At 42.0% G+C, this 27,809-nt stretch overlaps 1 protein-coding gene across 1 annotated transcript in view; it reads left to right on the plus strand.

Moving 5' to 3' along the window:
* The first annotated feature begins 77 nt into the window (after positions 1-77).
* LOC120570925 (hepatic leukemia factor-like) overlaps positions 78-27,809 on the plus strand; it is a 35,678-nt gene continuing 7,946 nt past the window's right edge. The window contains exons 1-3 of the mRNA XM_039819623.1: positions 78-1,158; positions 9,701-9,978; positions 11,439-11,652. Of these exons, the coding sequence (XP_039675557.1) occupies positions 963-1,158; positions 9,701-9,978; positions 11,439-11,652 (688 nt within the window). The 5' untranslated portion in view covers positions 78-962. The remainder of the gene's footprint in view (positions 1,159-9,700; positions 9,979-11,438; positions 11,653-27,809) is intronic.

The following is a 27,809-nucleotide window of genomic DNA, read 5'->3' on the forward strand; positions in this document are numbered from 1 at the left end:
GCGAGCGGCCCGTGTTGGTTCCAGCTGACTGGCAGAGAGAGAGAGAGGGAGAGAGAGAGAGAGAGAGAGAGAGAGAGGGAGAATCAGAAAGAACGACGAAAATAGAGAGAAGTGTGTGTGTGTGTGTGTGTGTGAATGTGAGAAAGAGAGAGAGAAAGGGAGGGAGAGAGAGGGGGAGAGAGGGAGGAAAATAAGAGCCATCAGTCTCATCTATCTGACTCTCATACTACTGGATATTATTATTTTTTTTTGGGGGGGGGAAACTCTTTATTTCCTTCATCTTATATTTTCCACTCATATTAAATCACAAGTTGTTGTTTTTCTCTTCCTATCTTGGAGAGTGTTCGCATCGACTCTGCTGTTTCTAATCCTCTTTCTCCACTCTACTGCATATGGGACTGTACAGCCATTCGCGATTGAATCTGCTTTTAGCCCATATTCATTTTTGCTTTTTGCCGTCCGGACTAAAGAATCTCCGATCGGTCAAGCAACTGGACCCGAGCGTGAGTTGTGTGGCCGTTTTTATCTCCAGAAAACTCAAAACGGGGCTTCCCTCGCTGCGAGCTGCAGGATCCAGCCTGTCTTCCTGTGTGCGTTTTTTTTTTTTGTGCACAGCTTAGTTAGTTTGAAGAGGTGACAGCAGCACAGCCAGTCCGGGAGGATGCGTTAGACTCGGTAGCCTAAGCATGGTGCCATTTTGGAGATAAGTCCCCCCTTCTTTCTTTTTTTTTTTTCTTTCTTTTTTTTGTAATACATTTTCTTCATGGGACGGCCGGACAAGCGGGACATCAGGTGGAGATTTTGAAGCGTCACCCTGTCCGCGCACCTTTTGACGGCGCGCCTGTCAATTAGTGCCGCTAATTGGATTATTTTGATCATCTTGAACTTAACAGTCTGCGGGTTTCTCCTCTCCGCCTCCTCGCCTCTCACCTCCTCCTCCTCCTCCTCCTCCCCTTGAAGTTATGTCAAGGCCTCTCACTCAGCTCTTACCTCCGGATCTCCCTGCTGGGGCCACCAGCCCCCAATTTGGGGCCAGCAACCCGGCTGGAAGTGCCCCCCAAGGTGGACATCTGACCTCCATGACCAACCTGAAGACCCTGCTTCAGCTGCCAATCAAGGCCGACCAGAGAGGCCCCAAGGACTGCTGCGAGATGAAAGGTGAGTGTGTGTGTGTGTGTGTGTGTGTGTGTGTGTGTGTGTGTGTGTGTGTGTGTGTGTGTGTGTGTGTGTGTGTGTGTGTGTGTGTGTGTGTGTGTGTGTGGAGAGAGAGAGAGAGAGGGGTCCTATTGGCGAGACATTTCTTAAAGGGACAGTAAGGAAAACAGTTCCAAGAAGTCACTGCAGGGACATCATAGAGAAATGCACTTTTAATGTACATGCGTGTAATGCCCTTTTGGTACATTTTAATTTGCCTGTGTTTGAGTGATACATTATGGTGAATTATATTGTAGGAGATTCATAATAATCCATGTTAGGTGTAATAATATAGCCTAGAAATCTAGACTCACCCTAGCGGCAGCAAATTTAATTTGCAGCCAGGGGGGTCTTTTGCGAGCTGGAAAAACCAAATTCTGGTCAGGCCAATCACATTGTGTATAGAATCGGTGGGCGGGCTTAACATAATGACGCCAGAGTGAATTCCCTGCTACTTGTAAACAAAGAAGATGGCTGCTGCTGCTGCTGGCGACCAGCGGTCTTTGGAATCGGCTTTGGCCGCGACTCTGGAAGACTTGGAGTTCAGCTTTTATTTTAGAAAAGAACAAAGAACGGCACTGAAGTCATTCTTAAATAAGGAAGATGTGTTCAGCAAAAGTTCAGTCTATCAACTAGCGTTGCTCTGGTTGGTTGTAGCGCTATCCTATTGCGTGCAGATGGACTTTGGAAGCCAACCGTTTATCCCGCCCCTCGGATTGAGCCCTGACCAATGGTGAGTTCCCAGACCCAACATCTTGACGTGGGTCTGGCTTTTCAGACCTAGTAATAATATGCATTAAGGCATAAACCAAACTATAAATCCACCTTAGAGACTTTCGAAGCCGCTGCGGAAATATTACAGGAAGATTTTAGTGATATAATATGAGAGCTAAAACTAAATCTAATTGATTAATCAATTAGTCAATAGTCTCGCATTGCCAGACCTATGTCCACAGCGCTGTGGAGTATAGCCTAAGGTCTGGCTCCACCACACATACATTCTGGGTTAGAAGAAGAAGAAAAAAACGCTCTGGGTTGTTTGCCTTTCTTTAAACAAATCACAACGGTCTTGGACGCAGCGACGGTGACTCTTCAAAACGCTCTCAGTGAGGAACTTGTTTTGGTGGAACCATTGGCAACCCGCTAAAGAAAACGCCACATACAGTATTACATGAAGTTAACTGTTAACGTGAGCCATTTTAAAGTAGCTGGACACATGATTAAACCTCATTTACTCCTACCGGTGTACTCGCAATCCCTGCACCCATCGGTCCCGAAACCTCCCAGTTAGAGAGGAAATGCCGTCAACATATTCTTTGTAAATCTTTACAATCATTTCCAGAAAGAACCAAGCAGTCCTGCCCTACTGCACGATCCTGATTTTCTGCAAAATTGTGGCCGGGTTGGCTCAGTGGGTAGAGCAGGCGCACATGTAGCCTACTGAGAGGTTTATGCCTCGACGCAGAGGTCCAGGGTTCGAGTCCGACCTGCGATTTGATCGTTCCCGTCCCTCCCCTTCTCACCTAGCTGTCCTGTGAAAAATGAAAGGCGGAAAAGCCCCAAAAAATAATCTTTAATCTTTTGCTAATTCGAAGTTTGTTGTTGATTCCCCAAAGGAGTTTGAGAATGGCAACAGACAGAGGGCGGAAGGTGCACGAGCCACGCGCGGGATGTCAGGCAATTATCCCGATAAGGTACTTCGGTTGATCCCGACTGCTCGATTCCACAACATTTTTTTCAAGTAAAAAGGCCAGAAAGTCTTTGGTTGAAGCTGCTCAAATGCGATTATTTTGCTGCTTTTCTTTGTCAAATCTGATACAATGACAGAATGGATTTGGTTTTTAGGACTGGTTGGTTGGATAAAACAAGCAATGTGAGTTTATAATCTGCATTTTTCATTATTATGTTGACATTTTAATCAAGAAGATAAATGGCAGATGCATCACTAATCAAAATAACCATTAGTTGCCGAAACAAACAATAATAAGTGTTCATTAGAGAGCCTTTACTCAATATAAGTCTTTGCAGAAATACCACAGGAATATTACAGTGATTATTCATTGCTGCGTGTTTGTGTGTGTGTGTGTGTGTGTGTGTGTGTGTTTGTGTGTTTGCGTGTGACTGAGTGGGTGTGATTGTAAAAGACAGGCTTTGCTTATCCAACACACTCACACTCGCATGCACGCTCTGTTTTTCACCTCAGCCTCCCTCCTTCTGGCCCGCTGGGTTTTTATATTAAACGCTTCCTTTTTGCATTTGGTGGTGAAATGAAATGATCATGAGGAGGAGGAGGAGGAGGAGGAGGAGGAGGAGGGAAGAAGAGGGTTTAAAAAAAGAAACACAATCTGGGGTGGATGCCATCCAAAAAATAAATAAATAAAAGCAGAAGCAGCGGCGATGGCGATGGCGGCGGCGTTCAGATTCTCTGCTCTGTTTAAATAAAGGTTACTGAGTGGGACTGAATGGTTTCCCATCCACCAGCTGCCATGACAAATATTAACCAGGCTCTGCCTCTCCTTCCTCTCTCTTGCTGTGGGGATGTCATAACTCCCAGTCAGCTGCTGATACACACACACACACACACACACACACACACACACACACACTGGTTTTGTTCTGCTTGTGAGGACACGTACCTTTATTCCCTTCAGGATTGCTCTTACCTATATTATTTAGTCACTGTGAGGATATTTTTTGAAATGTATTAATAGCCTGGTAGAGTAGGGTGTATATTGGAGTATATTTTTGTATTATTTAGGCCCAACATTGTCGGTTTAGTTTATTTTATTGGATTGTGCACTGGTCTATAAAGACTTTACAAGCCTAGGCTTTTTCCGATCCCTTTTCAAACAGGGTGTGCGTGTCATATTGAAATAGTTTTTTTTTTCTTCTTTTTTCTCCTTTTTGTTATTCTTTTATTCATTCTATTTTTGTGAAATCGTTCAAATTAAAGATAAAGATGTGCTAAAATGTCCTCACTAGCAGAATGGACTGTCAAGACTCAGCCCTCACAAGTATTCTCAACTCAACAACACACACACACGCACACAAACGTGCACAAACACACACACAAACGCGCGCGCACACACACACACACACACACACACACACACACAGGCACACAGACAGTGAAAAAAACAAAGACTGTCCAAACGCTCCCTGCTGGTTGGCGGCCCCTGGTGGATATTTGGTGTAACTGCAGCTCATTGTGGTTCCTTTGCATGATGAAAAGGAGGAGGAGGAGGAGGAGGAGGAGGAGATGATGATGGTGAGCTCAGCTGACAGCCTCTCTATGGAGTCAGAAAGCAGCTCCGGCTAAAGCCTCATTGTCAGCTCCCACAGAGTGCACGCTAATGATAGATGATGCATTCAGGGCTGTGTTAAAAAGGAAAGGATGTTGTCGTGTGATGTTTTTGTGGTTTTCTCGATGCCTCTCGCCTTCGTCGATGTTCCGCTCAATTCGCTCTCCTGGCTAGCTTTGTTTGCCGCCTTCACAAACACCCACTCTATCCATCACATCTCTTCCTCTCTTTCTGTCGTTCTCTCACGCGTCTTTGAGTTTTTCTTTTTCCCCCTCTCGCACTTTCCTGTCTTGCTCGTCTTCTTCATCAGATCTCTTCCTCGGTCCCTCTGCTGATTTACATTTTTCTCAGGCTTTTGTCTTCTCCTCCTCATCTTTTACAGCATATATCTCGGTCTCTATCTAATTCCCCCCATCCTGCTCCTCTTCCTAGTCTCTCCTCCTGCTCCTCTTCCCTCTTTTTATTCTCTCCTCCTGCTGCTCTTAAAGGGATTTCCTCATTTCCTCTTCAAGTCGCTTTTATATCGTCATTTTGCTCTCCTTTCCTTTCTATGGAGCCAGCAGGTGTGTTTTGAATTTGTGGGCAAGATTTACTCTTTGGGGGCTTTCGAATGAATCACGTGTGCACACAAATTAGAAATATATACTCTTAAATCACGTTACTTGTGCTATTAAATGACATGTCACTGTAACAGGAGGGACTCAAGTCACAGGTTGTTGTAGCTACATTGGCAGCTGTGTTTTGTATTGAGGGTACCCCACAATCACTATATGATTCCTTCCTGTTATTGCATTTTCCTTGTCGCCTCAACAGTGTTTTACACAGCTGTGATGCACAGCGTTGCTGACTTTAGCCGCAGAGCACAATAAAGAGTGAAATTTGTCAAGACAATCTAAATGAGTTGCTTGGGTGTAATGCAGTTTTGTTTGGACGGAGCGACGTGGATAGGCTATGCTTTGGATTGAGTTTTGCGTGTGCATTGGTGTCTTTTCCTGAAATTATATATTTCGAAATGTCAAGAATATCGTTCAACAGTTTGTAAAATATTGATTTCATAGTATGAATTACTCTCTGCTCTGCAATTATCTTTACTTTCCTGTGTTATCTTTGCCATCTTTTCACCCATCTGTTCTCATTTACTTTTATGTGTTACTATAAGCACATTTGTATGTGCATTTTGAATTTGCGCCCAAAACATGCAGAAAAAAACAATTTCGAAATAAACCTACATCCTCTTCTTCTGCAGAGGTCTAATGGCACCTGACTGCAGAATACGCGCCACCAGCTGATTAACTAGCTCCTAATATTCGCATAACAGTAGTGGACGGAAACAGACAATAATTAGTATTTTCTTTTTGCTGATTTTCTCTTGTATATGTACCTAACATTTAAATGGAAACCCAGCCCATGCACCTATTTGAAAGGCCTTTACCAACCAGTAGTGACTGACGTCTCCAAACTGTCAACGTCATTTATAGGCGACACAGAAGCGGTTAGCTGTAAACCGTTATATTAACATTATATAAATATTCAGATTTAACTGTTGTTATTTCTGTAGGTTGACTTACGACATCTACGTACAACTTGTGCATTTTCAAAGGGATGACATGTTTTTAAATCAATTTAATACAATTGTGCTGCATTCGTGTGATTTTTGAAAAAATTTGTTCCCGATCATATTTCATGTCTCGCGCGATGCGTTTTCTTTGCTCTTTGTTGTCACGCAAATACGGGAAACAGCTAACGTGCTGTTTAAATGCTCTGAGCTGGTGCGCGATCACCAAAGGCTTGCGTAACCGACAGTGTTGTTGTCATAACTTAGAATTCCTCATGGGGGTGACAGAAACTTCGCACTAAGGCTACATTTGCATTGCTACGTTTTGGTTTTTAAGTGTAGTTTTGAGCCAAAAGTGATCTCCGTGCAGTGATTTTAGCTCCAGTAGAAGAACTAATCTCTGTTTAGACTAAAACGCCCAAACCGCGTATCTAATCAACATTCTCGTATACTGGGCATGTGCGTGCCAAGGTAAACAGGAGGCAGCGTGTATACTCCCCCGTTGCTGGTAGTTGCCACGGTAACATTAGTAGCTTAGTCTCAGACAACGAGACGTCATGACCGACAAGACCCAATCAGGCGGCGAAGCTTTGGCGTCAGCGTCAACCCGTTCTCACTCCCAACTCGTAAAACGACGCTTGGTCAGTGGCTCTCAGCGTCAGATACCGACGCAAAAATCACCCTTTAGTGTCTGTATGGAACGCACCGGGCATAGCAGCAGCTCGACCGCGGCGCTGCAAGATGACGTAGTGTTAAGAGCGACACCGGTACTGAGTACTTTTCCTAAACCTAACTGTCCCGTTCTCGTGCCGTATGTCAGTTAAACGTAAGTCCAGACCCAGCGCGTCTAAATATGACGCCAAAGGGGCTAGATGCGAGTCCAGAGAGCGTCAAATAGTGACGCCAATAGCCCCGACCCAGAGCGTCAAAAAAAAGTGGCGCCGAGAGTCCCGACCGAGCGCATCTAAATCTGACACTAAAAGAGACTGACAAAGCGTTGCTTTTTGATGCGGTGGTAGTGAGAATGTGTGTTGTCAGTGTGTCGGTGTTGCCAAAGGTCTCCTTTTGCGGCCGTTGAGACCGAAACACGACCCCAGTGATTCCAAACCAAAACGGGGTCAGAAGTGTTTTCGAACGGCTCCGGTTTGGGGGCTCTAAAACGCCAGAGCAGCGTGAATGTGAGTTGTAAACGTAGCAAAAGATATTCGTTTTTAAACCGAAACGTAGCAATGTAAATGTAGCCTATAGCTTTACAACTCATAAACAAACGGAAGTCGGAAGAACAACAATGGGACCATCCTAGGAGCATGTGAATGCACCATTGGCCTTTGGCGGAGGTCTACTTAGTCTCCGAGTGCCATTCTAGTTACCACTGTTTTCTGTTTGTTCTGTCTTTCTTTCAGTATATAGTCCTTTTGAGTTTGGTATTAAACAGACAGTCTTTTAAGGGAAACTGGCAGCCAGATGAGGAAGATAATGATGATAGCAGAGAGATTATGTTGGCCTTGAATCTCTGCTCTACTTCTCCCTCCCTCCATCTCTCTCCATCCCTTCTCTGCTGTTCTCACGTTGTAATCTCCAGTGTTTTTATGTTCTTTAATCCCTTTTAAATTTAAATTTCCGGCTTTCCCTCAGTCTCTCTTTCTCGCTTGTTCGCTCTTTCTCATTACTCTCTCTCTTGCGCATGTCATCCCACCCCTGTTAAATATGCTCTTTTATTACTATTTTATTGGGTTTTGTTATTCAGTGTGCCATTTATTCAATTTTGAAGGCATTATTCTGTAGAATAATATTATCAAAGGATCTGGGTTCAAAACAGTCACTTTAACAATTCATTCCATGTGTTGCCATTAGGTTTGGTTCTTGGTTTACTTGCAGGATTTTTTTTATTTATTGACTCTGGTGATGCTTTATTGATGTCTAAATCTATCTTTCCATCAGACCCCTTTCCCTCTGTGGGAGGTCAGAGTGCAGGGTCAGTCAAGTCAGATTTATTTATAGATGCCTTTTAATGATTGCAACTAAGTGCCTCACACAACGCAAGGACACAAAAACACAACCCTCAGCTGGTGTTCATCAAACAACAACGCAGCCTCCGGAGCCGATTGTCGATTGTCTTTTAAAGCGGTTTTCTGACAAAATTGCACACGATTGCAATGCAGCTTCTTGTAGATAAATGCAAGATCTGGATCACCTCTGAAACAAAGTGTTTCAAAAGCTGTCTCTCCATTAAATATCAGTGTTGAACCAAAGTTTCCAAATGTGTGCCATTGGGTGTGTTTTGGGGGTTGAGGGGGAAAGGAGTGTTTTTTTTGGGGGAGGGGTTTTAATTTTTTGGGGGGGGTTTTGAAAATTTGGCCGGAAAAAAAAAAAAACAAAAACATAGCAGAAGCACAAGTCGAGAAGTGTCAAAAGTCAGCAAACTGACTTAGTAATGACAGTTACACAGCAACTTCTAAAGACCAGGCCAAGTGAGGCTGCATCAAATTCAGCAAAGACATGTTTTATTGCCTACGGATTCAACTTCTCATTCCTGGAGTGTTGACAGACGTTGGCGTTAAATAGAACATAGCTTGCATAGAAAACAAAAGGCATGGGTGTGTGCATCACACACCGCCTGTGTTTGTGTGTGTTACCCTCAGGGGATCAAACCGGTGACCATCTGGCTACCAGACTCTTTCTTCCAGCACTTGTCCAACGTGTGCAATGGAATATTTCGAATTCATCATTTTGTGGCCAAAATTGTCTTTTTATTTATTTTTTTATTTTTGTAAATAGGGATTGCAATCGGCGAGAGAAATTTGGGACTACTCACATGGATTGACCTTGCACGGCAGCTGGATTATCGCGATATCACAAGATCACGCGAGAATCTAACATAATGCGTGCGTGCATATCGCACGAAAATCCATTTTTGTCAGGCTCATGGATGTATAAAAATCGTCAGGCTTCAAGTTATGCGTTTGTGTCCAGACAGCAGCGAACCGAACAAATCAGCCTCGTTGACTGTTCGTTCAAAACAGGCATAATAGGCAGACGGTTCATCCAATGACCTGCCAGGTATCTTTTGAAAATGCCTGCACATTTCCAAACCGTTTCCAATTATAGCTTCTCAGATGGTTCTGTGTTAACAAACCATCTGGCGCGCCAGGTTACACATGGATAGCTTACTTGCTTTAGTTGATCATACATAGTAATATTCAAACGAGCTGTTTTTAAAGATAAAAATCATGCTCTTGAAATGGTATGACACTTTTTCCAAAGTGGACAGTGTGTTGGGAATGAAAGCCTGCATTAGTTTGAAAGTGCTTTATGGAGAGTCAATAAATTACTGCCACATTAAGCTGAAGGCATTTTGATTACAGTAAACAAATGAGATTATCAGCCTTTTGCGCAACTTCAGTCTCATGCTGGATTGTTTCACAGCACAAAATACTGAATATTTTCACTCCCCGATGGTCAAACTCTACTGTATTTCTAGCTGCATAGTTTCAGCTGTTATCGTCTCTCATCTTTCCTTTCACCCTTCAACACAAACACAGAGACGAGGAAGAGGTTTAATCACTGTCTTTGGGTGGGAGCGTTTTATTTTTATTTTTTTCTCTCTCACCAAGATGAAATAGTCAAACATACTTCTCCTTTTCTCCAGACAAAGACAAGCCTGTGGACTCTGATGAAGACTCACAGCCGCCGGGTGTCAATAGCGCAGGCCCCGGAGGGCCCGCCGGTGTCGGAGGGGCCCCTGGGCCCGGCGTGTTGCGGCCCAACTCGGCGTTCCTGGGCCCACTGCTGTGGGAGAGGACCCTGCCGTGTGACGGAGGCTTGTTCCAGCTGCAGTACATGGACCTGGAGGAGTTCCTGACCGAAAATGGGATGGGGATGCACGGCAACGGGCCCAGCTCCACCAGCGCCCAGATCCCCTCCCAGGTAAGACTGGTGAGAGACCAAAACTGAAGAAAAAATGATTTATTTTCATTGGACACTGTGTAGCAGTTGGCCCTTTTTAAATTAAACACTCCCCTCCATTAGGACGGTTAACTAGGAGAAGTTAAAAGCACAATATTAATATCCTTCCTTCATTTGTTATTCTCTGAATTCTCAGTGCAGTTCAGTGAGCTAACTAGCTCCTGTGTCAGCCAACTAGCTAGCTAATGACATGGTTTAATTTAGCACCAAACGTATTGACCTCACTTAGGCTAAGTTCTTTCTGTGGACAAAGTTGTGGTGTAGGCCAGCCACCGTATAGAAATCAAACGCATCGTATCTGGTGACAAAACAAGTCTCACACCTAGCCGCTAAAAACCATTTGTGAGTAGCTTGCTAGCATTTTTGCTAGCTAGCATGCCTGTGTCCTAGCAGGTTAGCTTGCTATCCCTCTTGGGAGTTAAGTAGCTTAGGGTGTCAGTAGCCATGTTTACGTGGCAGTTGCATTTTAATTACAATTCAATATTAACACCGATAATCTGATTCAGCTATTTTACAAACAGTATAAATATGTGACACTGACAATATAAAAAAGGTCCATTTATCAGGTGTAGAAGGCTAAATATCTTGAAATAGAGCTCAACAGTGTGGTTCTGCGAGTGAAAATCCCATTTATTTTCTCTATAAGGATTTTGATCATTAGCCATAATGTCTAAACCATTCAAGGTAGACTTACCACGAGCTACAAGATTGTGAAATGATGGTTGGCTTCTGTAGAAGTCCGTATGAAATCAAGATTGTTTTTAGGAAAAACTTGTACCTTTGCCTTTTTTGCACTGAATCAAATGTTTTATGGTCACGATTCCAGGCTTAAATCTTATAAGCATTTAATGAAACAATGGAGCAATTGAATGGGAAAAATCACTTCCACAACTGGAGCCATTCAAAAAGTGGGCAGTCACTGTTAAGCTCTGTAATATAAATTTAAAGAAATAAAATATGTAAACAGGACATGATGTTTTCCCACTATCTCACTCACTGTAATTTGCTAGTTAGTTTGCTAGCCAACTATAAGCGCCATATTTCTTCTTAAAGTGGCTTTGGGGATTATAAGTAAACAAGTTGATGCCAAACTGTTTGTATGAAAGTCTGCCATTGTTGCTCTGTTTTACAACGAAGATTTTAATTTGAAACATTTCTAGGTGCACGACCAATAACAACTTTCCCATCCTTTTAAAACAAAGAACCATTGTCTACATTTGGCATGTGGTCATTTTAAAATGTCAGCCAGAGGCAAAGTTTGGACACCTGAATTTAATTTTGGTGAATTGGACGACTCTACAGGAACTTAGTGAGACCGGATTTCGTGCCGTTGTCTTTGCCTGCGTCATGATATAGACTGATGATCGTCTCACATCTTGGAAAGAAAGTTATGTTTATTTTTAAATGTCCTGTCCTCCCAGAGCTCCCAGTCGGCGGTGCCCAACCAGAGCTCCCAGTGCCCTCCCAGCTCTCCTCCGCCCTGCTCCTCCTCTTCCTCCTCCTCCATGTCTTCTTCGTCCTCCTCTTCCTCGCTGCTGGGACTGGAGACCGTCCAGCCACAACCGCCGCCGCCGCCACCACTGCCACCTCAGCAGCAGCCGCAAGGCATTATGGGAGGACCTGAGTGTCTACATGGTGAGTAAATTAGTTCATTCGGCGCTGTCGGGCTGTTTTGTTTGACAAGTTAATACATTATCAGTTAATCATTAACTTTATGAGTCACTCCAAAGACTTTTAAACAGAAGGAGGTGATAACATATTCACATTCTATAGAACTAAAACAACTTTCTAGTCAGAAATTAGAAAGCTTGTCTTATTGGATCCTGAGAAGTCGACAGCAAGATTAAAATTGACGTCTTCACGTGAGAAGGCAGCATTTCTGCACCAACTAAATTCTTTCAGACGTACAGTTTTTGAAGTTGCACATGCAAAGGCTTTAATGTGATCTGGCACTAATGAGGACTCATGATACATTACATTAACTAACCCACTCCTTCAACAATAACCAGAGAAGGCTTTTGTCTAATTATATACTGTGTGATAAATGGATAAACGGTTTTTCTCCAGCTCCACCCGGCTCTCTCCAACAGCCTGTTTCATCCATTATATATTCATAATTTATTGTTTCCTCTCTCTGCTGCTTTTGATGTGAAACCAAACTGCAAGAACATCAGAAGAGCTTTCCTCTCTCCTCTTTTATTTATTTCTTTTTTTTTCACAAGTCAGACAACATCCAATTCTGGCTAATTGAAACCCCAAAGCCATTCTATATGATGCCGACGGTCATGTCTTTTAATCCTGCGAGCCATCGAATGGATCACAGATCATTTCACGATAATTTATTGACGACAGATTGCCACATGTCTTTGTAAATGTTCCGCAGCTGTATAGACATTTAAAGGATGAAATGAGTGATGGAGTGCGTAAAAGAATGTGTTCACACTGGTTTATCAGATTTTAGAGAAGCAGAACTCTGATGCTACTTCAATGCAGGTATATGGCATATGTTTAGGGGTGGGTTAAAAGAATCGATTCTCCAATTAAAATCGAACCATTCTACCTCAGAGCCAAAAGCCACCTATAATGTGGATGTGGTGAATTGACCCCCATTTTTGGGGATCAATTCTTAATGTAAACATGGTGCATTACAAAAAAATTATAAACATCTAAGGGTTGCTTATTGCTTGTACAATTAACAGCATAAGTTCTTTGAGAATCTCTTTTACATCCAAACAAAATTGATAATGCAATTGAAATTTCCCTTACCTAATTGATATCAAATTTAATCGGAAATGTAATCAAATCTGGGCCTTGTGAATCGGAATCACATTGATTCGGGAAATAATGGATTTTTTTGGCCACTTGAGGTCAAACTGTAAACACAACATTGACTAATAAAGTAGTGAATATATTAGCAAACAGTTGCTATTTGTACAACGTTAGCATTCATTTGGAGTCGTGTTTTTGGCCACCCGGGGGAATGTACGTCCATTTTGGTCTTGGCTAACTCCTGAAGGAAGTGTCTGTTTCTTTAGCTGCTTAATGCTCCACTTTGTTCACCAGATAGTTGATAACTTTGTCTGTCTGCTGTTTGGTGCTGAGCAGGTAGCAAAGAGTGTGTTTTTTAGAGCTAACCCGTTTCCTGTTGCTGCTGGAAATTGCACCAATGAGAGCCCGGAGAGTGAACCAAAACAATGAGCAGAAAGATGCTAAAATGCTACACAGTTGGTTAATTATTCTCTGTGGGTTCATCACCGCGAGCAACACCTTTCACACTATTGATTTACTTCTCTTGTTATTTAATAAAAAAAAATATTTAATTAAAAAAAAAAATTATTTAACTTAATTTTACTACACCAAAAACTACAAATATGGCATCAATTTATTTAAAATTATTTTTAATTAATTATTAATATTTTTTTTTTTTTTTTTTTTAAAAAAAATATATCAATACCAGAATAAAAAAAAAATTAAAAAACAAAAAAACAAAAAAACAAAAGGATAAGAACGACATGACGTGTTTGTTTCAACGGTTCGTTGAAGCACTTCAGATTTTAAGAGGTTAATTTGAAGTTAACCAGCCGCTGCTTTGCTTTGTTGTTTAGAAAATGGTTCCCTGAATGGGCCACTTCTGTGGGTCTATTTTTATCATGTAGTGATAATCAGCTCCGTACTTCATATGTTTGTCTGTGTTGTGAACATTGTCTTTTCATTACGAGTCATACGCAATGAGAGAGGAGATGTTTCACTGTGAGAACGAGCTGCAGAGAAACTAAAAGAAAAAATAAAAGTAGCAAAAAAAAAAAGGATTTAAAAATGAGACACAGACAGAAGAGAGATGCATGAAAAGAAGCAGGAGAGCTACAGTGGAGCCAATACCACTTCATACTGCTGCGAGGCTCTGAGCGTGTGTGTGTGTGTGTGTGTGTGTGTGTGTGTGTGTGTGTGTGTGTGTGTGTGTGTGTGTGTGTGTGTGTGTGTGTGTGTGTGTCCTCTTTATTCTGAATTATAAACACGTGACTGGGCTGAGCATAATGCATTCAGCCAGAAATCCCTCAGGTCGCTGTGGAGCTGAAGTGTTACTACAGACCTACACAGAGAGAGGGATTCAACAAGAGAATAGATGGAAAATATAAAAAAACAACATAATATAAATTATCTGATCCACATGCACATGTTTGGTTTGATTTGAATTTATTCAGGGCAAAATAGAGCTCAGAGGGAGGGAGAACACAACAAAAAAATGGATGCAGCTGTGGTTTTATAAGTTTTTTTACTCTTTTGTTGCTTAAAATGCCGTAAATGCTAAACATTTACATCTGCGAGGATTCAAACGGAACGCTGCATAGATTAAACGGCTGTGGTGGAGCTGGACACAAATATTCCCCAAAATAACGTCGGTTTTCCTTTTCTTTCTGCTTTTCCTCACCTCCACAAAACCAGGCTAAACCTGGCGAGCTTTGCTCCAAGATTTTAGCCAAACAGTGCTTTGATGTCATTCGCTGTCTCTCAAAACTCCCCCCAAACGTTCCCAATATAGCTTTTCATTGTCACCAGATTTTAAATTGAATATACTTGGATTTTATCCTGTAATCTAGAATGGTTTAGACCCATTTTCCCACATCCTAAAGTTGTTTTCCACTGCAAGAAAACCTCTGTCACCACAGTTTACAGTAAACAAAGTCCTCTTGTGGCAACCACAGTCTGTTAAGCTAATGCTACACAAGAAAAACAGAAAATGCTAATAAGCCATGTCTCTCAAGTATGTGATGTACTGTAAATGCTGCAAGTGGTATTTTAAAGGGGAACTATGCAGGTTTTTTTTAGCTTAATTTACCTTAACTGAACAGCTTCGGAGTCATTGGAATGGTTGTATGACTTTTTTTCGGGTTGAATGGTGGTCGTCGCTTCCCCTAGCGTCCGTGAGCAAAAACCACCTAGTATCGCGTGATATCAGGTCTCGCGATGTTACAAATTGCTTCACGGCACTGCACACATCCAGGAACCGGCTAGCAAGAACAAGGTAGCGATGGATTTTTTTCACACTATTGTCATGGGAAAAAAGAAGCAGAAAGCTAGGAAAGCATTGTCGGAGGAACAGAGAAAGAGGAAACAGCAGACTGACCGAGCGAGTTTTTACCCAGTGTTGGCAAATATAGCTCTATAGAGAGAAACCTGCGAGAGTAAAAAAAAAAGCGAAATTGCCAAAACTGCATAGCGCCCCTTTAAAGGTGCCCTGCCATACAAAACCGTTTTTACTTGTATTTTTTGAAATATGTTAGGTCCATATGTGTTTGTTATGTTGTGAATGTGAAAATGAACTGCTACCTCCTCTGTCAGCTCTAGCCACTGAACAGAAATAAGCAGAGAAATCAGACCAATTACAAAAGCTGGTCAGTCTGACGTCATGTTGCCTGAGCTCATTACTATTCATTAGCTCGCCCAGTTGGGCTGGGTAAAGGATTCTGACAGCCAGGCTCTCCTTGGCTAGCTGTTAGCCAATCATATTCAAACAGCTTAGCTTGTTGAATATTAATGAGAACTGGCAGAAATTGAGGTGAGTCTTCCTGCAGGCTTTCTATACCACGCTAGAATGGCTTGAAACAAGGTAACCAAGGCATTTTTTCCACAAAAAATGTTACAGAGTCCATGGTAGAACTTCAGACATTACCACAAAGTCATGAAATACGTGTGGCAGGGCACCTTTAAAACACCCAGATTTAATATCAGTAAAGTCCTGTTTTTTCAACAGTTTTTTTCTACCGATGAACAGGTATTTAAAATCATTGTTTTATCTATAAATTGAAACAGAAAGTCATTTTGCTGGATGATTCAGAAGAAATCCGACATTTCCAGAACAGCAGAACATGTTTCCCCCGTATAAAAAGTCAGGAACCCCATCTGTTCATGTTGATACTGCAGTTAGTAAAGGAGAGAATTTGTCCGATTGAAGCCTGATCCAATCATCCCACTCACTAATGATGCTCTTTAACAAAGCAAAGGCCCGCTGAGCCTCAACCAGTGAAGCCATTTTGTCTTCTTTTTTTTTTCCCTCGCTAGAGCAGTTTTTTGTCTCCCCTTAAAGTTAAACAGAATCCCCTCAACTTGTAGTTGAAATCAGCCGTCATCAGGCTGCAGCTTGGACACTTCCAGGTCACTTCTCTCAGTCAGAAACCTTCGTAATCAAACGCAGATTTTTAAGCCTCGTATTCCCTTGAGCCGGCTGCAGGACGCATGAACTCATTGAACGGCGATGTGTTGTGGAAGGAAGCATCTGCTGCACGTATTTACCACAGCTATTACAAAGGCGGCCCTTAATGGTGATTACTTATTAAACTGTGGAACAGAGAGAACGCAAGAGATTTCTGCGCGTAAAATAAAGCACAGGGGCACCTAGAGAGAGAAATCCCAAATCGGGAATAACCACCCAGATCTAATAAGTTGTTTCTTTAGCCCTGATCTGTCCACCAAACGTCATGGGAAAATGTGCAGTTTTTAAAAATCCTGCTGACAGACTGACACGCCAAGAGACTGACGGTGAAAGCAGAAGTGGTGAAGTTTCAGAGGGAAGGACAGATAAAAAACAAACATAGTGGAATACGGGCTCTGACCCTAAACAAACCAGAGTTGACACGCAAGAACCGGCTCTTTGCACTGACATTTACATTTTGACTGATTAAGATTTTAGGCCTCATTTTCAGTTTGATCTTCAGAAGAATGGGCTGTCAGATATCTCTTCGCCCTCCAGTTGTCTCCGACTTTGAACAAACGCTATCACTTTGACTTTAGTTATCCTCTGACTTTTCCTCCAGCGCCACCAGCTGGTCAAAGTTTTTACTTAATCCTGTTAAATATCTCCACATCCACTCGGTTGTTCGGCACAATATTTCACACAGTCAGTCATGGTTCCCAGAGGATGTATGGTAATGAGTTTGGCTATCCTGTGACTTTTCCTCTTGGTTGACATTTGTGTATTTAATTGAAAATATCTCGACAACCATTAAATAGATTGCTGTGGATGAATTGTAATAATTTTGACTCCCTTTACTTTTCATCTAGTGCCTCAGCTGTACTATCTGTTTAGTGCTACTGTAATTAGCGTTAGCATGTTAACACGCTAAAGTAACATGTTAAACATACCAGCGTTTAGCTCAGGTACAGTATCACCGATAGCTGTAGACTCTTCATACAACAGTATTTATGGCCGATGAGCAGCTCTTTTACACCCTTCAAAATAAATATAGATATTAGGGCTGCCCAGTCTTAGTCCATTGGTCAACTAATCGGTCATTTTGGATTATTTAGTCAGTTAGTGTTTTTTTTTTCATGCTGAATGACTTATTTCCAGGAAACTTATGAGCATATCTCTGGTAAACACAATATTTAAAGTGGTGCTTTTGCATGATTCTTTGTAGAGAAGAATCTTTACACATCTGTCTGTTAAATCAACTAATTGATTAGTCGACAAAATCATATGAATGTTAGTCGACTGAGAATTTCTTGAGTTGAGCACAGCCCAAATAAATATATTTGATCTTTTGCAGTTCTTTGTTTTCACCGCAGAGAGGAAAACGTATGTCAAAACTAAGTACGCAGAAAAGGTCAGCAGTCAAAATTACTGCAGTCACTTTCTAAAGGCCCTGACTAAACCGTCCTTGGCCTTACGGAAGATGATTATGAATATGGTGCATGACTATGATAATACATCAGCATTTAACCACAGAAACCTAATACCAGCGATTCATCAACCAGTGAGACAGTACATTAAGAGTTAAATTCCGGTATTAAAGGACCAATCTGGCTGTGCACTGTTTAAGAATCAAAGTGAACTGCTGTCTCTTTAAAAGAGGAGAGTGCAGGATAATGCCACGCCGAGGCAGTCAGTGATTTAACATTCAGGGCTGTGATTAATCCTGGAGAGGGAAGGGTTAACCAAGACACTGACTCCGCGCTCTGTAACAGTGCACAGAGAGAGAGAGAGAGAGAGAGAGAGAGAGAGCAGTGCTGGAGGGGGAGAGCGACTCGAGAGTGTTCGCTTTGCACGTTTTGAAATCTCTTTCCCTCTCTCTCTCTCACTCTCCCTCTCTCACACGCTCGGGCCATGTGCGGCCTCCACGTCACGTGCCGCTGCAGAAAGCATCGGAGCGAGAGAGAGCCAGCATGCAAGAGAAAAAGAGAGAGGGAGGGGAGGAGAGGGGGGGAGGAAAGAGAGAGAGAGAGAGAGAGCGTGGCCGGAGGAAAGTGCAGGGAGATAAAGAGAGAGACAGATAAGGAAGAGAAACAGTGCAGATTACAGAGGGAATAAACAGAGGACGAAGCAAAATAAAATCTTCAGCACGGCAGAATAAACGGTGAATCAGGAAGAGAATTGAAATGGGATTTTAAAGCAGGTCTTTGTGTAGCAGTACACATACTATTGAGCAAAGACGCTCTACTTAATGTCTAATAACTGTACAAATTCACAGATTTACCATACAGTAGCAGCATGCTCCTCCTCTGCCACAGAATACATCTAGTCGAGCCACAAACCATTCAGACCACAAAATAAAATAGTGTGGCGTCGCCTCCCAATATGATTATTTGTAAGTACCTTTCAAAACACGTTTGACCTTTTTAACAATGAGTCATACAGGGCGAGCTTTTCTTTTGATCTGCTACCGTTGTGGTTATAAAAGCAGAATACACCAGCGTGCGACAACAAACCAGCGTCCTTATTTTCCAGCAGTGATGTGCATTGTTTAGGATTTTTTTTTATTGTATTCGCTTATCAAAACGCCAGATCCCAGCTGCTGTATTATGCATCAAGTGCGTGTTAGGATCCTAATGCTTGTTTCACTTTAAGGTCATGTCCACACTCACAATAGCACTGCATGCAACACACAATTGGTTTGCAGCCACGCAGTAGCTATGTTTCCATCCACACGTTTTTATGCGAATTAAGTGATAAAAAATGCGTTATGGAAACAGTAAAATTCGATTGAATTTTATGGATATCGACGATATACGTTCGGTCTCATCGGATTTTCCCTTGATCGATATACGGCTTATGCGATAAACGCTGATGGAAACGTTATTTGCCGAATAAATAATGAATTGCGATTAAGTTTGAGGTCATTTTATGGTTAAACAGCAGCACCTGTACGGGTCAGAAGTGGTGCCCAATGCGCACTGCCGGGAGTGCCGACGCAAATGTCCCACCAAGCATGCAACGATCGTCTACTACAGCCTGTAGCACGATTGATAGCCAGCCCTTTCTACTGACAAAATCCCTGATTGACTCCCGTCTATTGCGCCCCATACACCTGTGGCACAAGGTGCGCTCTATAGCTACGCAGCGAGGTCTCATGCGCCATATCCACTCCAGGTAGGTACATACCTTCCCATCATCCTCGTTCGTATGGCATTGCACACAGCGTAAACACACGGGGATCTTGCTGACCCCAAACATTTCGCCTACCACTCGCTTCTCGGTTGGAACCGGAGGGCCGTGGCGTATCTGGGGCCAGTAAAATTACACAACAGGTCGAATCCGAAAATGCTTCAACCAAAGGGTTTCCGTGAAGTGTCTCTAAACCGCGATCTAACCAGAACAGTTTGGAGCGCCCTCGTACCCACACCACAGGCCGCCTACGATGTCGTCGGGCATTTACGTGCATCTGCACCTGCATCGTCGTTTTCTTATTATAGCTTGATATGTCGCTATCAGCTGGCACATAAGCACTATTACAACTTCTGCAATTATTACTCATATGTAGGTAGACTGATCTATTTTGTCTGGCAAAACCTTGTTCCCAAATGTGAGCTTGGATGTTGAGCGATTCAGTGCAAAAAATGAATGGAAACACCATAAAATGTCTCAAATCAATTCGTTATACCAATTTGACCACAAAACAGCACGTGACGTCATTAGGCACAGGTCTTTATTCGCTTTAAAGCCGTTGGATGGAAACACACTTTCACCGACTTTATTCGCATGAGTTTATTTTTTTACCGAACTTCAGATCATTCGATTGACGAGTGGATGGAAACTTAGCTACAGTCTCATCATGTGATAATACTTATCGTTCGCTGTGCACTCATCTATGCAGAGTTTGGATAATCGATTAATCGTTGAACACATTTTTCATGCAAAAATGCTACTTTATGCCACTCCAATATGGAGATTTTCTGGCTTTTCTTTGCATTATATTATATCAAACGATATGTAATTGGGTTTTGGACTGACAAAACAAGACACTTAAAGAACATCACCTTGGACTTTGGACTGTTTTCTGACATTTTATGGACCGAATTAATGGATTAATCTAGAAAATAATCGGCAGATGAATCGATAATGAAAATAATCGTTAGCTGCAGCCCTAACCTGGTTAAGGTTGGGGAGATTATGATCACGGTTAAAAGAAAGCAACACGTCAAAGTCAGGAGCTTTAACCTCCACCCTAAGAGGTTTTGCAGCGTTGTTGCGTCACTCTGCTTAAGACTTTGCTTCTTACGGAGTTATTATTTGCACAAGAGGTCGCTTGTCGGGAAAACATGAACATTATGGCGTTTGGACAAACAGTATTAATACTGTTGTGTTTCTAGTGAGGACAGGCTTGCTCGGCACAGATCTTCTCTTTGAATTCATTATCAATATTCTTTTGGAAAGTCAAAAGCTTTTATTTTCCAACACGGCTGCACAAATGGAACCCCATACCCTTAAGGGTTTTTCCTTCATGTATTTTAAACATTTGAAAAGCAGAAAAAGCTTGGCTGCACGGTAGTAGTATTTTGTATAGGAGAGCAGTGTCAGTGTGGAGAACAGTTAGAGCCTGGATTTATCCCCAGAATGAACCAAATACTTCGACATTCGGATGCAGTTATACAGTAAAAAAAAACATGCAAAATCTCACACTATATATCACGTCATGAGTCCAGTGTCTCAGAATCTGATCTGACTATTGGCAAAGTGGGAGCAGTGATTAAAAACACGTGGTGACATAACAGTTAGTGTGTTGACATAAGGAACAAGACTCCTGGGGTGTGTCACCTGGACGGAATTATTTTGTGTGTGTGTGTGTGTGTGTGTGTGTGTGCGCCGCGTGTGTGTGTGTGCGTGCGTGTGTCCATTCTTGCGCGCTCATATGAACGTGCACGTGCCTGGCTGTGTGTTTGTTTGTGTGCGCAGAGGCGAGTCCGAGCCTGCCGCTGGGTGTGTACAGTTCATGTGTATTCAGAGTCTGACAGTGAACTGATATAAAAACCAGATGTTAAAGATTTAAACTGAGATAGAAAAATAATAATAATAAAATGACCAATGTGCTCTTACAAAAAAAGAAATAGTATTAAAAAAGCTCGGGGCAAACGCTGATTAGATGTGCTTTTTCTTTTTGTTGTTTGAACACTAATGAAAAGATAATGCCATTTACGTTTTAGAAATGTGTGCTTCATTAAATATTTTAGGATATTTCACAAGCTATTTGCCATTTTTGGACTTCATAAAAGTAGATCAAGCACTTAATCAAAAACATAATTGACAGATCAATCAATAACGAGAATAGTTGTTAGTTGCAGCCACGAAGGAGTGTGTGTTGTGTCTGATTAAAGCTCCCGGGTGGGGTGTTTGAGAGGAAAAAGCCAAACATAGCTGCAGTGTTTACGTTACAGGGAGGGGAGCCCTCTTTATGTAACACACTTCCTATATCACATTCCATGTGTGTATTAAATTCCCAGCCCATGTTTTTGTGTTTGGCACCAACAGCTGCTGGCAGAGCTCACAGTTTGTCTGCCCGTCATCCACTCAGAGTGGGCTGAACAGGAAATGAAGCGCTGCTCAGACTGTTTATCTGATGACTGCTACGGATGCTAGCTAATAACACTGCTGCTGCTAAGACTGCTTCTGTTAGTAGTGAAAATAGGACTGCTAATGGATGCTAGCTAATAACACTTCTGCTGCTAAGACTGCTTCTGTTAGTAGTGAAAATAGGACTGCTACGGATGCTAGCTAATAACACTGCTGCTGCTAAGACTGCTTCTGTTAGTAGTGAAAATAGGACTGCTAATGGATGCTAGCTAATAACACTGCTGCTGCTAAGACTGCTTCTGTTAGTAGTGAAAATAGGACTGCTATGGATGCTAGCCAATAATACTGCTGCTGCTAAGACAGCTTCTGTTAGTAGTGAAAATAGGACTGCTATGGATGCTAGCCAATAATACTGCTGCTGCTAAGACAGCTTCTGTTAGTAGTGATATTAGGACTGCTGCGGAGGCTACTGAGTGTACATTTCATGCTGCTGCTAAAGGCCCAGATATACTTGGTTTTTAACAATGCGTAGACAAGCGGTGGCGGTGCCAACGGCATTGTTCACATACTTGCCTGAGTACTTTGCGTGTACCTGGAGAATTGGAGTGTGGAACAACTGCTGACCTGCCTGTCAGATGATATACTGCCCCCATGTTCATGTGCTGAATTGCATCTTGCAGACGCGTAGCGCTAATTTATGAAGACGTGCACAACCTTACGCTCCAAAGGGACGCAGTATACGCGTGGCAGCCATCTTACGTACGCAAACGCGTAGTAAAAAGCAAGTATATCGGCACCTTACGACTACTTTTATTAGTAACAGGGCTGTGCAAGTAATCACATTTTGATCGCGATTGCGATTTCGGCTCATAACGACCACAAAAACAATGTAATCGAGAAAAGTTGAAAGGGAAATTTCACAGTTCAAGTTGTGATTCAATGTTTGTTTTTGTAAGTTCAATAAATGCAAGAAGCTGGAATCAGATAATTTTGACTTTTTTTCATAAAAGTTTACTCAAACCGATTAATTGACGATAAATTTTATATAGATCTTTATATATTTTTTAAGATTGTTTTTTTTGGGGCATTTTAAGGCCTTTATTTGTATAGGACAGCTGAAGACATGAAAGGGGAGAGAGAGAGAGGGGGAATGACATGCAGCAAAGGGCCACAGGGCGGAGTCGAACCTGCGCCTGCTCTACCAGGTGAGCTACCCAGGCGCCCGATTAATTTAATATTTCACAAAAAAGTGAAAAAAAAAAGTGCTTACATTTTTTTGTTTAAATATGTTTATATGTATGCATCAAAACCAAAGTAGATTCCTAGTAAGTGCTACTGACGTGGCAATAAATCTTTTCTGATTATGATTCTGATTCGCTCACAAAAGTAGTGTTTGTATCACTAAATGTATTGTTGCAGTAAAGCATAAAACAAGCAACTCAGACTCAGACTCGAATGGAGTTTAAACGCAAACAGACTTTAAAACCACAAAAAATGACAGTAATCACAATAGAAGTAAATTGTCACCTCCATCCTTGTACAATTAGCATAATTATAACCATTGTCCCCAGTTGTTGTTTCCCGTATTACATAAGAAGATAATGAAACAGGAAAAAGGCTTCTACGGAGTTCAAAGCCAAACACTCTGTCCTGCTTAAGGGCGATGGCGATGACGAGCCTGTGAAGCTTAGTAAATTTGGGGAGGCTTTTGTGCTTTAGTTACGTCTTTAGTTTCGCCCGTTTTTGCCCACTTCCACTTCACTTTTTGTTAAGGTTCCTACATTTCCCGAAATGCCTTTTCCATGACCCCCTCCGGAGAGCAGCAGTGGGTTTGTTGCGCTCAGCTGTCAGTTTCATGTGTAGGTGGATCAAGTGAAGGTATAGTTAGATCAAGTACGCGATTAGTCAAGAGGAAGAGTTGCTCACCTGACTCCCCAACCTCAACCTGTCTATTTTCTGCCTCTGTGGGCGTTTTTCTGCCCACTACAGCTGGTTTCTCCCGGCGTGCTTTGTGAACACTGGAGCAAGTTTACAGTTTCTTCTGTCAACCTCTGTTGGACCTTGAAAAGGCTTTTTTGTAAAAGTTTCCATTCTCAAGTTGCAATACATTGCCCAAAATCATCGGTATGCTTCTGATCGCTTCATCCAAGGATCAACGCTTCACATCCTGAGGCCAATCCTGTGATGGAGATTTTAGATGATACAGCAGCTGATTTTAAATGAAGGATTTCAACCAGGATTTCCGTGACTTGACAGGAATATGAATAAGAAATGAAGGCTCTAATTTTAAACCATAGGGTCCTTGAATTCCACTGAACGAGACCTTCAAAGACCTTAAAAAGTCTTGACGTTAATGCAGGAACTTTGGTGTTGCAGTTCTGGTGGAAACACTGGTTTTAGTGTGATGTTTCTGGCCTGAAAATGGTCCATTTTCAAATTCAAAAGAATTGTCTATTAGTTGCTTTAATCCCAAAAATATTATTAAATACAAGGTGCAGACTGATGGACTGATGGACAGATGAGACAGGGAGAAGCAGAGATTGACAGGCAGAGCGACATGCAGAAAGAGAAACACACATAATCTCAGCTAAATTAATGAAAGCAGGGAGAGAGAATCCGAGAGTCAGCGGCTGCCTCGTCCAAATGGCTCCTGTTCACAGACAGGAAATGAAGCCAGGCGAAGCCGCGCTTGGCGGTTGTTTACCCGGCAGCAGCGGGCAGCCATGTTCTTGGATCATTTTCAACTTTTTGCCCAAAATGGTTGTCATTAGGACGGGACTTATCCAGGATCAACCCCGTCCAGCTGCCAGAGAATCAGATATAGCCAGCTGCAGTTCATCTGATGGAGTCGCTGCTTCACGGACCAACAGATGGACCAGAGGACGTATAGACGGATAAAGGGGAGGATATAGGGTTCATTGCATTATGGGTCGTAAACAACACATCGAAAGAGGTTCATGATGGTTTAATGTGAAACGTGCGTAAACTTGTGTATTTGAACGTAGCGTGTGCTTCAAGGATGGCTGTAGGGCTAAGGATGAACTTTTTTTGGGGATTATTTGATCCGTGAAATGCAACCGCAAATTGTCCAACCATCAGTCCAAAAATCGAACCAGACACGCCAGATGGTTTGTTAACACAGACCCATCCGAGAAGTCGTCATTGGAAACTGTTTGGGAAAGGGCAAGGAACTTTCAAACAAAATACCCGGCAGGTAATTGGACAAACTATCTGTCTATCATGTCCGCCATTGTTATTTTGCACGAATAGTAAAGGCCGCCAAACACTTAAACCACGCCTGTAGCTGCCAGTAGCTTTTTTCCGGACGATGATTGGTTCTTTTTGCAGCTGTTCGGATACTAACGCATCACTTGAAGAGACATGATGTATTTTCACGTGTTTACGAGATAGTATCTCCTACATAGGAGATACTACTCCTGGCCAAAACCCTACGTTTAAGTCACATGTAGGAGAAACTATCTCGTTCGTACGAGTTGAACTGTTTTAGCAAACAATGGCAGAAAAAAACTTTTTTTTCCACCTTGCCTTTCAGGGCTTCCGTAGGATCCCGCGATTCTCGCGTGGTCTCGTAATATCACAACCATCCAGTGCCGTACAAGGTAACCAGAAATCCAAAGATGCTCAATTTCATCAAAAAAGAGATGCATTATCGATGTCATTAACACTGACATATCATCACATAATAAAGGTGATAGATCGAAAGCATTAGAAAACAGTTGCTTATTTACACAATCAACAGACACAGAGAAACATTAGCATTCATTTTGGGTCTTGAAAAATAATTACTGTATCCGCCCTGTAAATAAGATCGATGGGTTCTTCCTTGGCCCGTGCAACACCTTTCCACCAAATTTCATCAAAATCAGGCCAGTAGTTTTTCCATAATCCTGCTGACAAACCAAACTGAAAACATAACCTTCTTGGCAGAGGGATTATACAGTAACTTTCCTGCTGGAGCTCTGCAGCAGTTTATTTACAGGTTGCAGAGTTCAGTCGTTTGGAAGCAAACAGAAGCATTTGAACGCTGGTGGCACCAGATAACAACATGGAAAGTGAAGCCTTTTCCTAGAGAGGAGTATTCAGGTTGTGACTCTTCTGCCAAAATGTCAAACTCTGCAGAACGACAGGTTGACAACACTCTGGCTAATCAACAAGCTTCTTTATTTGGGAGTCCCTTTGCCTTCTGTTTATAAGCCCTGGTCTGATTGCAGCTGGGAAATGTGAGCCCAAACTAACCAAATACTCAACAAAGTTTTCCACTCTTTGGCCTGGCCCAAAACCAACTACAGTAGGATGATGCATTCATGTCTCACTGGCGGTTATGTAAATATGAGCTCTAAGCTGGGAGAAAACAGTGTAGATTATATTAGTAGTGGTAGATATAAGTAGTAAATGTGGATATATATTTTCACAAAATGTACAGGTCTTAAATACAAGCATGTGGAAAGCTTATGCTCGAAGCTAAAAAAAAAAAACAGTAAGTAGAAAAATTAAGGGACATATTAAAATGTAATAAAATGAGTAAATAATATGATAAAATAAGTAGGGCTGCTCCCTCTTAGTGGACTAATCGGTCGTTTTGGTCTTAGTCAACTTAGATTTCTTTAGTCGATTAGTCATGTTTTATGCTTTTTTCATGCTGAATGACTTATTTCCAAGAAACGTACGAGCACATCTCTGGTAAACCCAAGAATTAAAGTGGTGCTTTTGTACGACTCTTTGCGGAGAAACTCAGATTTACAGATCTGTCAATTAAATCGACTAATCGATTAGTCGATACAAATGAATGAGTGTTAGTCGACTAAGAATTTCGTCAATCGAGAACAGCCCTAAAAATAAGTAAATAACAAATTTAAGAGGCAAGGAAGGAAATCCTCCAATATATTAACAGACAAAATCACAGAGGAGAAATGAGGAGTCAAGCTTCCCCTCCCCCCATACACACTTCTTACGATTGGACGTAAACACAAAAACATGACATGAGTTTGAACTCGAATTTAGTCACTCACAAATGTATATGCCAAGAATTTCCCACTGTTGTACCAGCACTGCACGCTCAGTGTGTAGTCAAGTGTTTTCAGCTGGATTTCAGGGGGTGGGGGGGGGCATGAGCATCTACATGTACTTCCCCTGAAAAGATTGCACCCCCCGTCTGCCATTGAAACATCAGCCTGACTTCTCAGAGCCTGCGGAGGATTTGGTTTGAAGTATTGTGCTTGACGCGCACAAATAAAATCACTGACAGCTCAGAGCAGCAGTCATGTAAATCAGTGTCAGTCGTGCTGCTCTGACTTGACATTTTCCCGGTTTATAAAACGGTTGCACAAAGTCTCTGATGGCTGAAGGACATTTTTTGGGGGGTTTCTGTGAAGAACAACAGAAGAGGCTGTACGTCATTAAAAGCTGAATCCTTAAATCCGTTGATGAGAGGGGAGCTTGGATGGTATCTCTGCTCTCTCTGCTGGTAAAACTAATGTACAAGTCACAAATACGTACCGCAAACATGTCTCCTTTCTGTTTAGTTGGGCTCAAGTATGTGAAATCTTTCCACTACTGTTTTGGACGATATATTGGTCATCAGCTCCGCAGTTATTTATAATCGGTGGCTCGGAGCCTGGAGCTAAAAAATAAAAAATAAAATAAAAAAAGCATCTTACAAATGCTGCCACAATACAGTTCTGACTTGGTGCTGGATGATTGCTCAAACTAACATATGTATTCCAGAGAGGAAACATATATATATATATATATATATATATATATATATACATATACATATAAAATCAAGTTATATCATTTGATATAAAGACTTGTCTGATAGGCAGCTGGTGCAGAGATACTGTACAACTGAAAATGGACTCGTTATTCTTGGTTCTCTAGTGTTACATTCAGAAAAGAAAGGCAGTGCTGATGCAGAATTAGCCGCAGGGGGGAAAAGCACCAAGGAGGAGTTTTACATTCGCTGGCCCACAATTTACTAACAATCCTC

Source organism: Perca fluviatilis, chromosome 13 (genome assembly GCF_010015445.1).
Source record: "Perca fluviatilis chromosome 13, GENO_Pfluv_1.0, whole genome shotgun sequence".
Taxonomy (NCBI): Eukaryota; Metazoa; Chordata; class Actinopteri; order Perciformes; family Percidae; genus Perca; species Perca fluviatilis.